The 12734-nt window shown below is 34.7% G+C and overlaps 1 protein-coding gene across 1 annotated transcript; it reads right to left on the reverse strand.

Moving 5' to 3' along the window:
- Positions 1-9970: 9970 nt before the first annotated feature.
- On the reverse strand, positions 9971-12722 carry LOC126697807 (uncharacterized). The gene is made up of 2 exons (XM_050394913.1): positions 12430-12722; positions 9971-11757 (listed from the first exon to the last, which is right to left on the reverse strand). Exon 2 carries the CDS (start codon positions 11752-11754, stop codon positions 10096-10098), a length of 1659 nt encoding a protein of 552 aa, XP_050250870.1. The 5' UTR covers positions 11755-11757; positions 12430-12722; the 3' UTR covers positions 9971-10095.
- Between the last annotated feature and the right edge of the window lie 12 nt (positions 12723-12734).

Genomic DNA, 12734 nt, shown 5'->3' on the forward strand with positions numbered 1-12734 from the left:
GAGTTTAAAAGACACCTGACTGTTTACTTATCTGTATTGCGGATGCTATTATTGCTTTGGCAGTTCATCTTTTGTATAGGCATGTTTAAGCCCTTCTTTGTACGTTGTAATAATTTTTCATATTAATAAAAGTTGCTGTTACCTTATTTCGCATGTTATGTTTTTATGTTTTTACGAGTTTACAAACGCTGCTCGGCACCATAATATAGCATTTGAATCAATGATAACTAAGGCTAAAATGTTTGCTAATAAAAAGGTGTCACTATAACTTTAATAAAATTATTTAAAATAGCAAAGCCGACCAGTGAGGAACGAAACTCACCTTAAAATTAGCCAAGATGAGGACTAAGTGCTCGATACGGTGTAGGAAGTAACTATCCGAGGACAGGTCACTCGCCAAATGGACAGTTTCCTTAGGTTAATGAAAGTTGGGTCATTTCGCCATCTTCTTGACACACTGGCTTTAACCTTTACAGTATTTGAGCCGAGAACCTTCCCCATTCTAGTAGTCGGTTTCCCAAAAGGCTTGAGTCCGAGGACTTCGTAACGCCTGGGTTCTGTCTAAAACTTAAATTTTTTCTTTGTAAGTAGTTGGTTTCCCCAGAGGCTTGGGTCCGAGGACCATACAAGGCCTTGGTTCTGTCCAAAACTTGTATTGTCTTTGTAAGTAGTTGGTTTCCCCAAAGGCTTGGGTCCGAGGACCATACAAGGCCTTGGTTCTGTCCAAAACTTGTGTTGTCTTTGTAAGTAGTTGGTTTCCCCAGAGGCTTGGGTCCGAGGACCATACAAGGCCTTGGTTCTGTCCAAAACTTTTATTGTCTTTGTAAGTAGTTGGTTTCCCCAGAGGCTTGGGTCCGAGGACCATACAAGGCCTTGGTTCTGTCCAAAACTTGTATTGTCTTTGTAAGTAGTTGGTTTCTCCAGAGGCTTGGGTCCGAGGACCATACAAGGCCTTGGTTCTGTCCAAAACTTTTATTGTCTTTGTAAGTAGTTGGTTTCCCCAGAGGCTTGGGTCCGAGGACCATACAAGGCCTTGGTTCTGTCCAAAACTTTTATTGTCTTTGTAAGTAGTTGGTTTCCCCAGAGGCTTGGGTCCGAGGACCATACAAAGCCTTGGTTCTGTCCAAAACTTTTATTGTCTTTGTAAGTAGTTGGTTTCCCCAGAGGCTTGGGTCCGAGGACCATACAAGGCCTTGGTTCTGTCCAAAACTTGTATTGTCTTTGTAAGTAGTTGGTTTCCCCAGAGGTTTGGGTCCGAGGACCATACAAGGCCTTGGTTCTGTCCAAAACTTTTATTGTCTTTGTAAGTAGTTGGTTTCCCCAGAGGCTTGGGTCCGAGGACCATACAAGGCTTTGGTTCTGTCCAAAACTTGTATTGTCTTTGTAAGTAGTTGGTTTCCCCAGAGGCTTGGGTCCAAGGACCATACAAGGCTTTGGTTCTGTCCAAAACTTTTATTGTCTTTGTAAGTAGTTGGTTTCCCCAGAGGCTTGGGTCCGAGGACCATACAAGGCCTTGGTTCTGTCCAAAACTTGTATTGTTCTTTATTTATTTATCTTCCGAAGGTTTAGCTCCTCGAACAAGGTGGGGGAAGCCAGCCTGATGTTTGAAGCCCCTAGACTTGCCCATGCCATTGACACTGTGAGACGTAGCCCCTAGTGGGAACTTATGTTGGAATAGCAACAATGTGTCGCCGGTCATAAAGGCACCCTCATAGACCCTTATTCGACAGAAGCTCAACTTCACCACCGCTCGAGTTAACGCGCAAGCCTTCCCCACAGACGGCGCCAATTGTAGGGACACGTTTCGCGACGAACCGCAGTAGGGTAGGATTCGCACGTGAAAGGGCCCAAACAATATCATTTGTAGAGAGTGGATTCGAAAGGCTAGGCCTTAGTTACCCAGTGGTGGTTCTGGTGGTGTTCATATGTGATTTAAGCGCTTTTACCCTTAGAGCCTTTCTTCTAGAGGTAGACTGGGAGCCTTTTCTCCTTTTGGCCAGTCGTCCCAGCCCCCCCTCTATATTACTTATTTTTTCTTTTATACTAGTTTGCATTCATTTTCCTTCGTCCACGTGTAGGGTCGACATTTCCAAGACTTATACTTTTCCTGTCAATCCCAACCCAAAGTTGTTGGGAGTGGTTAATAAAGTTAAAGGATAAGGCTCTGTTAGGCGCAGAGATATGCATGGGGAAGATGGTAAAGGCAGCCTTTCCTAGATATTTTAGATTTCCCTTCAAGCATGTCCCTTTACCGTTTTGCCCCTCTTCTTAGTGGATCTTTGGGTCAGCCAAGGATTGCACTGTCCTCGGCTGCTTCTCCGGGCCAATTGGGCCTTATTATTCTTAAGCTCGGGCCATGACCTTTTTCGGCTTAGGCCTTTGAACTCTCCATCAGCAAGTGGGCCTGACCCATCAATTATTGGACCCCACATAACACATTTGTAATTTTTTTTTAAAGCCTTGTTAGAAATAAAAAAGGAAAATGTAAAAGGTATTACAAAATATTCACAATATAATGTGATAATAACAGTGATTGATGAACTTTAATAATGTAACTAATGAATATTTAAAATACTTTTTTGTGATTGGTAATATGTCAGTTTGTAAATATATAGTAAAATTTGTAATATCCCTAACATCACTAATAATAAAAAGTGCACAATAATATGAAAAAATTCATATTTTTTATAAAATTTTGGGCCTTTTACAATGGAATGAGGGCCTTTTTTTTTTTTTTTTTTTTTTGTAAAGGGTAAATATTTTTTTGTGGTAGGGTCTTAGGCCTAGGCCTTGGGCCGGCCTTATATACACGGCAGCGGGCGCTAGCTTTTGAATATCTTATTTCTTAGTGGTTTATTTGGTTGAAAATATAAGTAATATGAGTTATGAGCTTTTGTAATTAATTTAATTGGTTGATTTTTTTTTTTTTGGTGTTTTCAAGTCATCATGATTCAAATTTTATATGTTTCATTGTAATTATTAAATTATAAAAAATAAAAAAAAGAACAAGAAAAAATAATAATTATATTTAGCAAAAATAAGTTTTAATTTTTTATTGTATAAAAATAATAGGTAAAATAAATAAATAAAAAGTCATGCCAAACCAAAATAGAAAGCCCAAATTGATATTGCATCAGGCTTTTGTTTTTACGTTTGGGTCTTGTTAACAAGTATTTTAAAGTTGTTGATTTAATAATTAGTGTTTAGTGATAATTTTTTTTTTAAAAGTATGATTATGTGTGGAAAATTCATGATATATATAGTTCCAATAATGAGAATGAGAGATTCAAATCTTGATTTTTTTTTTTTAAAGGAGAATAAACAATATTATTACTGAGTTGCAAGGCTTTTGATATAATATATATATTTTTTGTTTCTTGATGATTGTATAAAAGTTATTAGTTTTAAGAGAATGATGTATAAATAATGCCTAAAAGCATTCATTAATTAAAAAGAAAAACGTTTCACCTTTTGGCTAAAGAGTTAAAATATTATAAGAGATTACTTTAAGTAGATTTGCATACCTACAGAACAATGGTACAAGCATCATCCTCCAAAATGTCATTGAAATAGCACATTTGCCTAAATTTTATATGTTTTAATAATCGAACTAACCAGCAATTAACCTTTTTTTTTTTACTTAAACCAGCATTAACCTAACAAGCACATAATCCAATTATTAATTAGCTTTTAAAAAAATACAAACTTTTAAGTGGGAAAAGTAGCTAGCTAGGTATGAGTATGACCACAAAGGAAAAAGTAGGACAATAATGATCCTCCAAAATGTCAATAGCATCATTAGCCAAAATTTCCCCTTTTGATCATTTAAGTCACCAATTCTAACCTAACAATCATGCCCTTATTTTTCTGTAAAACAGGGTTTTATCAGTGCATGCATTTGCAACTTCCACTCTCGAAATAGAAAAACCCACACGCATGAACCGAAGTCTAAATTATCCCATGATTCCCATAGTTCTTCACGTCTTTTTCTTTAGGAGAAAGGAGATCAAAATTCCATTGTGCAAATGAAATATCCAGACAACCATATTATTGTGTATTTTTTGCGTTGTATTACAAGTTTACAATACAAGCTTGTCTTCATAGTAGAATAATCATCATTATTATCAAAATAGAAAGAATATAATGTACATGTGTTATAAATATTAAAGTTGGCGGCCTTTGTCTAACGGTAGTAGTAAACCAAGTTCAAGTTGGTTTTGAATTTGTGCACTAAGCCCAGCCGACCTATACTAGTGTGTGAATATATATATATATATATATATATAGACATCGTTTCTCTTGTAATAATTAGTGATAATGACTAATGAGCCGCATATTGAGAGAAAAGGTGCTACAATAGTAGAGCAAATACAATTGGGAGAGAGAGAGAGAGAGTCAATCTTGTATTTGGAGTTTGATGTTTTGTGAGAGTATCTATGTGAGAGTATCTATGTGCTGCTATTATAATATTCTTATTTTATAGTGGAACTTTTTTGCCGTTGTTCATGGATGTAGGCATATTAATGAGTTACATAAATTATTTGTAATCTTATAAAAACAGTTTATTTTCACAATATTTACCAATCATGATTATACATATTATCATGTTATGACAAAATTTGTGGCAAGAAAACTGTTACCAACTACCAAAGGTTGAGAATCATTTGAATGTTAAAACCGTGAAGTAGATGAGCTAACATTAATAAGTTAAGTCAGCACATTTGAGTTATTCTAAAACCACAATTTTAACAGCACTATTTTTTGCAGTTAACTTATGTACTTTATTTTGTCAAAAAAAAAAAAAAAAAAAAAAACTTATGTACTTTACATGCTTATATTGATGATTGGCTTTTTCCTCAAAAAAAAAAAAAAAAAAAAGAAGGATGATTGGCTTGGCTGTATGGACTTTTGTTTGGTTAAAAGTTAAAACTCTTGTGGCTCAGAGTGGTCATTAAATGGTATACCCCAATGCATGCGTTTACCCACCGCTTGAAAATTTAGGCCATGATAAAGATATATCACACATACGATAAACTAATCTTTCAGTACCTAATAACCAAAAAAAAAAGAAAAAAAAAAGGGAACTGCATCCCTACCATGCGAATCAATCAATCAATATATATATAAAAGCAGAAACCTCATGCGGGAAAGCATGAAGTTCTGCCATGTGGCGCCGTCTTTGATAGCCATCCAATTTTTTTTTTTTTTTTTGTTCAAGTTACACCTCATCTATTACTTATTACTCCTCATCACTCCTTCTCTCAAGTCTCAATTGACTAAAATAACTTTTAGACTTTCAAGTATACCATTAATTGTTTAATAAAGAAAGAAAAAAAAATATCATTAATTCAGCTCTTCTACGTCTAATCCTTCAGTTGCCCGCCTCTTGCAATTATCTAAGTTATATAGCTCTTCTAGATCTAACCCTTCAGTTGCCCACCTCTTTCAATTATCTTAGTCATATGTTAATTAGTACACTTACTTCTAGCCATGAGTCTCCTTTTACAATCACTTCTCTTCTAGCAATCACATTTTTATAACTCAAATTCTTGATGTACTGTTGGATAGATTGTGTTTGAAATGAGTAAATCCTATGGCAAAATCGCGGTTTTGCATTCTAGAATTTGTAAAGTTCAAACGAGGTGAGTAAGGGTTTGAAATTTTACTCTTTTTCTCCTTTTGAAATTTTTTTTCTAGAAAAGTGATTGTCAAATTCTTAATGTATTATTGGACAGACTGTGCTTGAAATGAGAAAATCCTATGGCAAAATCGCAGTTTTGCATTTTAGAATCTGTAAAGTTCAAACATGGTGAGTAAGGGTTTGAAATTTTATTCTTTTTCTCCTTTCGAAATTTTATTCTAGAAAAGTGATTGTGTTTTTTTGGCTAGGTAAGAGGAAACACAAATACTGTGCTTTAACTAATATAAACTAAATTAATTTTTGTTGTTGTTATCAATCTAATATTAGAGTTTGCAACAGAGGGTTAGGTTTTAATTGTGTTGTTATCAATTCAATATTAGCGTTTGCAATTTTGATGTGTTGGGTGTTTTGTTGGAATTCTTACAGACAGATAAAAAGAAGTGGTTTATGAAATCCTATGACAAGGGCAATGGCAAGGAATCCAACCGTATCCAATTGCTCTCTCTCCACACCTTTGCAAATACCACAAACATATCATCATAATTGGAATGTCCCTTTGAGGTCAATTGGATATTTCTAGTTATTTTCTTTGGGATGTTATTTTTAATTTCAATAATCAGCTGGGTTCATTTTTATTTTTCGGGGACAATAATCATCATATTGTTAAAATCTAGAGCATCTTATCATAACTATTAGTATACATCCTTTTCTTACTTTCCAACTTCCATTCACGGAACTGAAACTATATGGGGCTGAATAATGACTATCCTCGATTAAAATCTCATTTCAACTACTGCTAGGCATTAGCCACCTATTGGTGCTACAGTGCTCAAAGGCCCTATAGGGAATTTTTGGTTTAACTATATATTATTGCTAGATATCAACATAGAACAAATTTCATCTTTTGTGTGCATTTTAATTTAGTCTTCTTTCTCTTTTAAATTTAACTTGCTCTTTGTCAATGTTCAATCTTTGTTGTTAATTAATGATATGCTTTTGATTCCATAAAACATTTGGATATTAATGTTTTCATTCTTAATCAATTTTGAGTGTTATTTGGATGTAGTTAAGCATCAATGTAGTAGAGCTAATGTTAGTTTATGTGTTTCTTAATGTACTTTGTGCAAGAAGGTGAATTAAAAGGTCTGAGTTTACATGTGTAGGAAATGAACTTTATGCAATCTTCTGTAGAAAGTGGATCATTCAGACAATGACACAATAACACATTAAAGAATGTAAATTCTGTTCATGTTTTCCAGCTATAAGAAATTGAGGAATTTCATATTTGAAAGCTTTAAAGGGACAACTGAATATAAATGTTTTTGGAATTACTTTTTAACCATTGTTGTTTGTGACTTTCAAATGACTACATATTGCAAATTTGGGATACTTACAAAAAATAACAAAGAATATTGCCAAATCTAAATTTTGCAGATTTGGCACTAACTACACTCAATAGAATTTTTAATTTTAATATTAAGCTTTAATAGGATTTGATTATGGTTAGGAACTAGGGTTTGGTTTGAATTTAGTTCTACTATTAAAACTCTGTAAATTAAACATGACTAACAATAATTGTATTAATGAACGCAAGGTGTTAAAAGATATTTTTTTTACAAAATATTTCAAAATGCATCGCACATCGCGCGGGATATCGGCTAGTTATTGCTAAATGCTAATCAATGAAATCACTACCGCCACTCTATAATGGCCCCTATCGTCATTTATGGAAGTAACAATCCATTATCACCAATAAAAAAGGACCAAAAATATAAATGTTTGGTTTGGAATTTTTTTTTTTCAACCCAGTATTGTATGGTGACCATAAAACTATCTAGTTATATTTTTAGTCACATGATTTTTGGCTAATTTGTTTATACATGTAGATTTTTTTTTTCTTTTTTGGGAGACCAATACACCGATTGGTTTTTGGCGTAGGCGGGGATTGAATCTCAAATCTCTTATTTAACTATCAAAAACTTTACCAGTTGAGTTAACTGGAACTCACAAGATGATTTTATACACGTAGATGATTTTATACATTTATGAGTTGATAAGTAGGAAAAATTCCTTCAAAGTTTAAACCGGTTTCAAAAGATAAAAAATAAATCAATCAATCCTTGCAATCAAGCAAGCACGCTCAGGTGCCGATAAATTTTTTTCCCTTTCCTTTTGATGAAAGTTCAGGTGCTGTTAATTGAATTGGAGGAAAAGGTGACATGAAATGTCTCTTCATGGACACGGACTTTAAATTACAAACAAAAAGCCAAACAATCTTTTTCGTAAAACAAAAGAAATCATCTCTATTATGAGGGGAAAAAATCTCTCTATTTATATATCAAGCGCATAACTCCTTTGATATAATCAGAAACTATTTCAATTTTTCATTTTGGATTTTCATTGGATAATTTTAGGTTTTAACGTATTTATTTGTTAGTTTGAGTTGTGATAGGTATTAAATTTCATGTTCTTAGATAATGATTAGTTTAGCTTAGTATTTGAGTTCGATTAGGATTCATTTAGGGATGTCTTGTGGTTCTTGGAAGCTCTATATAAATGTTCAGATGGTTTATTTTTTATTTGAGACTATTATTAGCATTGTGTTTAGTGGTGATTCTAAACAATCCTAGATGGTAAAGACTAAGTTTTACTGTGGGAAACCATGTTTGTACTGTGAACCATGTTTGTTCACAACATTATACTCTCCTGCATTTATTATTGAAACTACTTTCTTTTATTATATACCAATCACAACAAGCCATGACCCTCATCAAAAATTATGAAAAATATTGTATCTTGGACTGATTGATGAACTTATTGTGTGAGAAGTCTATGGTTAGACCAGCAGAAAACTATGAATCACAAAGTATACCAATATAAGATCTGCAATATATGGCAATTTACTGACCACAGAATGAAATAGGCACAGAAAAATGCCATGTAGGACAAGAGGTTATGGAGAGTAGTCTGAATGTTTCAAATTCAGTTTCCCATTTCAGGGACCTTAGTAGTGCAATGGAGATTATAACTGATCTAAAAAAATAAAGTTACTAGAATATCAAGTGCTGTAGGCACCTTCTATGCAATAAGAGTAAGACATGACAAATGGATCACTTAGCAAACCTACATGTGGCACAGTGCCAAGTTTACTCTGAATAATCAGCCTCAGATTTTATTTCTCAAGCTATGAAATTATCTAGGACAAAATTTGTAAATACAAATGATGGCATAAAACGCTTTTTTCATATGAAAAAGAAGCTCTTACTTCTTAGCTCTCACTACAAATTGGAACGCCCCTGAATTAGTCATGGCCTATCTGAGCAGAAGATCTGGTTTATCAAAATCATTAACTGGATAGAATCTCAACAAGCCAAGACATACATTTTGGTGCAAACATTTTTACATATACAGAGAGCAGCTTATATCCTTGAAAATCAAACATTATTTTAGTAAAATTTCATTTGACACACTTTAGCCAATTACTTGTAGTTGTGCTGAGAAATTTGAATAAACTCTGGTCATCAGACTTTGTGCCTACAATTCAGTTAACTACACAATCCTGTTTTGCAATTTCATTCTATCTAGAGATATACATCTTCTGTTACACTCTGCCGATATGTACTCTCAACTCAAAGCCATTTTAGTCTTTCTTTTTTGTCTACTAATATCTTCAACCTGAAACAAATCACTTACTTTTCACAAACTGTTCTTCTTACTAGTGCAGTCTTTGGAAGCTGTTACTTCTTACTGTGCAGTTTCTAGTCTTCAGTGTAGATTAAGACAAAGATGACTGCCATTTCAATTGACCTAGCTTCTCACAACATTTGTTTTTTTTTTTTCTTTTGGTTGGGTTTTGTACTTTTTCTTACCATCATCCTCCTGTATTTGAATGGTTTATATGATGACACAGACAACCTAGAAGCATTACTCCACTTCATTCATCCTCTAATTTTTTGGGCCAACATCCTCTACATTATTTTATGGATAATTGGGGCCAGATGACATATAACTAAATTTTCATTTACATTCTTAGTTTTACTATAAGTCAGAGAGGACATTTTACAAATTTCATTGTTAACAAACAAAAGAATATGGTAGTCATTGAAAATATCTTAATGGTGCAGCTAAGTTTTTTTTTCTGTCAGTAGCCAAATAAAGTCAATCAACAAGAAATATTTCCAAAGACATTTAATACATGCTCAGCAAGAAAAAGAAAACTTGGTTCAAGGTTTTCTCACCTCTCAAGTATAAATTTATTTTCAGAATAAAGTCTCCAACACCACGGGAAAACTGATGGTACTGAGACAGGGATAACTTCATAAAGAAAAGTGAAAATGAAAATTGATGCATTGAATTCACTCAAAATCCATGTAATACAAGAAATATTGCAAACAATTTCATATACAAATCAAACTACCATAATTTTCTTATCCATTTTTCTTTATCTTTTTGAGCTAACTGGGTTCTCTTTGTATCAATGATGGAGATGGTGGGGTCATAGTTTCATCTCTTCCTCCTGCAGGCAACTCTTCTTCCACAGTAGAAAGTTGCCTCTCTGGGCTATAATATCCCTTTGCAATTCTGCTGGGACTTGGAGAACTAGTTGAAAGAATGTTGGATGGGCTAGAGTAATTCCCCAGTGGAGAACTAGAGCCGGATCTGGATTCAACTGCTCCATCTTCACGAGGTAAAGGTGAAAGTTCAGTATGTTTTATGCGGAACTTATTTTCCACAATATCATATGAATTCCCAGTCCGCACTTCTTGAGCTAGAGAACACCAACAACAGAATAGCCATAGGGTGCAATCAGCAGCAGATGGTTCACCAAAACAGAAATTATAAGCAGGCAAATTGAATCTCTTTCTCATTTGGATCCTCCAAAAGCCACCATAAAGTAAACCAAACACACAAAGAACAAGCCCAGTTACAACTAGAGCTTCCCTAGCAGTGTCATTGTCAATATTTACAGCAGCCAAGAGGAAAATCCAGAAAGGAGCCATACAAAACAAAAGAAAAGTAGCAATATGAACATACATATTGCCAAATCCAAGTCTCTCCATATTCCATCCAAATACACAAAAGCCACAGAATAGTGATAGATATGCTATAGAGATATTGTCCCAAAAATCAAGAATCCCCCCACTCCATTCTGCTCTGCTCTCAACAGACTGCTGTTCATCTCTTATTGCAAAAGAATATCTTTTCTCTAACGATTTCAATCTCATTGTTTCCGGCCTATCACCCGTGGTACTCTGATCCTGTGCTTCTTCATCCATATCATACTCCTTCCCAAGGGGACTCATTATAGTGTACAAGCCAGCAACTGCAGGTGCAGCAATTGCAACTGATATACATATTCCAACTCCTATGGCTGGTCGTTGAGATCTCTTGTAACCCAAGTTCAGACCACAAAGCGCATATTGTGCAAAACAATTTATATGGAGCAGAATAACAACCACCATCATGTGTGCCCATTCATGGGGCTTGTAGGTCCCATTCTTGCAGTAAATCTTTCTAAGTTTAGAAATGTCTTCTGGTTTCCATCTGCATAGAAGTACAAGGTGGTAGAACCGTTTCGGGTGCTGGTACAAACAGATAAGAGTAAACAGTGCATTGAGAATTTGATTGTTTACTTCAAACCAAGCATCCCTCTGAGACTTCTTTGGTATTGCACGGTTTAACATTCCAGTCATAACAAGGAATAGAATTGCACCTGAAATAGCAACGCAGGCGATCCAGGCAAACAAAGCCATGTTCATTGGGTCTCTAATCCATTCTTTGGCCATTTTCATGAGTGAACCCCAATTAATTTTCCGAGAAAAAACCCCATGGAGGCGCTCCCGGAAAGCATGACTTGAAGAAGCCACAGACCGTGAAACCTCATCTCTCTCATTGGCTATCCGCCTGAAGTTGGCAGATGCAGAGCCGAACTTGAGGAAATTTATTCTAGTAATTGGAGATCTAAAGGTATCAGGAATCCTTCTTTGAGGGTTTTCATTGGAAATTAGTGTCCTTCGAGACGCTGATGTATCAAGAGGAATTTCACTCTTCACTTCAACAGCATTAGGTTCCTCGATATCTTCTTTGTGGTTGCCATTATCAGTTGAAACCATTCTCTAACAAAACACAATCAAAGCCTTATTACTCACAATGGGCCACGCAACAAAAAGGACAAAACATAAGAGAGAGAGAGAGCTGTATGTTCTTTTTCTATGTTTCTGGCTAAAGCTTCGAATGTCAAATAATACATTTTGAGAATTACTCAAATAATTTCTTTTAAAAAATTGTGGCAGATTGGAGGAGCAAGGAATCTAGCAAGTAAAAGGAAACAGTTGTACGAAACTGAAAACTCTATAAGGCCAAAAAGCTGTCCAAAAAGCAAGAATCACATACACCAAAACTGAAGTTAAACATACCTGACACACATACATGATAATTATACAAACTCAAATCTGACCTTTACTTGCTCAGCTTTTATTGCTGATCAAAATTCACAAATTTGAGAAATACAAATACAATTTACAACTTTTTATTCACGAAAAAAAAAAATCCACAATTTACAAAAATATGCAATTGGTTCATTCTTCAAACCCAGAAACTGAAGCTAAAAGCACAATGTTTTTATCCAGAGAGTAAAAACAAAAAGCAATGGAAAAAAAACCCCCACAAACTTATATTGCATATTTAAACAATAACTCATCAATTTACACTCAAACAAAAAGTTAAAAAAAAAAAAAATTGAAGGAATAGGAGAAGATCTAAAAGCTTGTGTCAGAGCTAACACATACCTATGGAAAGTCTTTAAGAAGCTAGAGTTTCCTCTCTGAGACTCTGATCAATGACTCAAACAATCATTCTTGCAGTACGTTCTTCTTGCTTTCCTTTTTTTCCCCAGCAAAGTGGTACTTTTTAAACCTGCAATAGTAGCCAAAACAAGAATCTTTTAAGATAGATGCAAAATATGTAGGGTCAAAGAGGCACTTGCAGGACCAAGAGGCAAAGTGGGTGTAGCTAGGAATGAAAGTGAGGGAGAACCACTAAAACGACAACGCGTTAGGTTGTTAAGACAACACAACGTGTTTCATTTTCCAAA

The sequence above is a fragment of the Quercus robur genome, chromosome 8 (genome assembly GCF_932294415.1).
Source record: "Quercus robur chromosome 8, dhQueRobu3.1, whole genome shotgun sequence".
Taxonomy (NCBI): domain Eukaryota; kingdom Viridiplantae; phylum Streptophyta; class Magnoliopsida; order Fagales; family Fagaceae; genus Quercus; species Quercus robur.

What these genes read in the sequence shown, in the direction of transcription:
- LOC126697807 (XM_050394913.1), bottom strand. Translation starts at nt 11,754, where the DNA reads ATGGTTTCAACTGATAATGGCAACCACAAAGAAGATATCGAGGAACCT.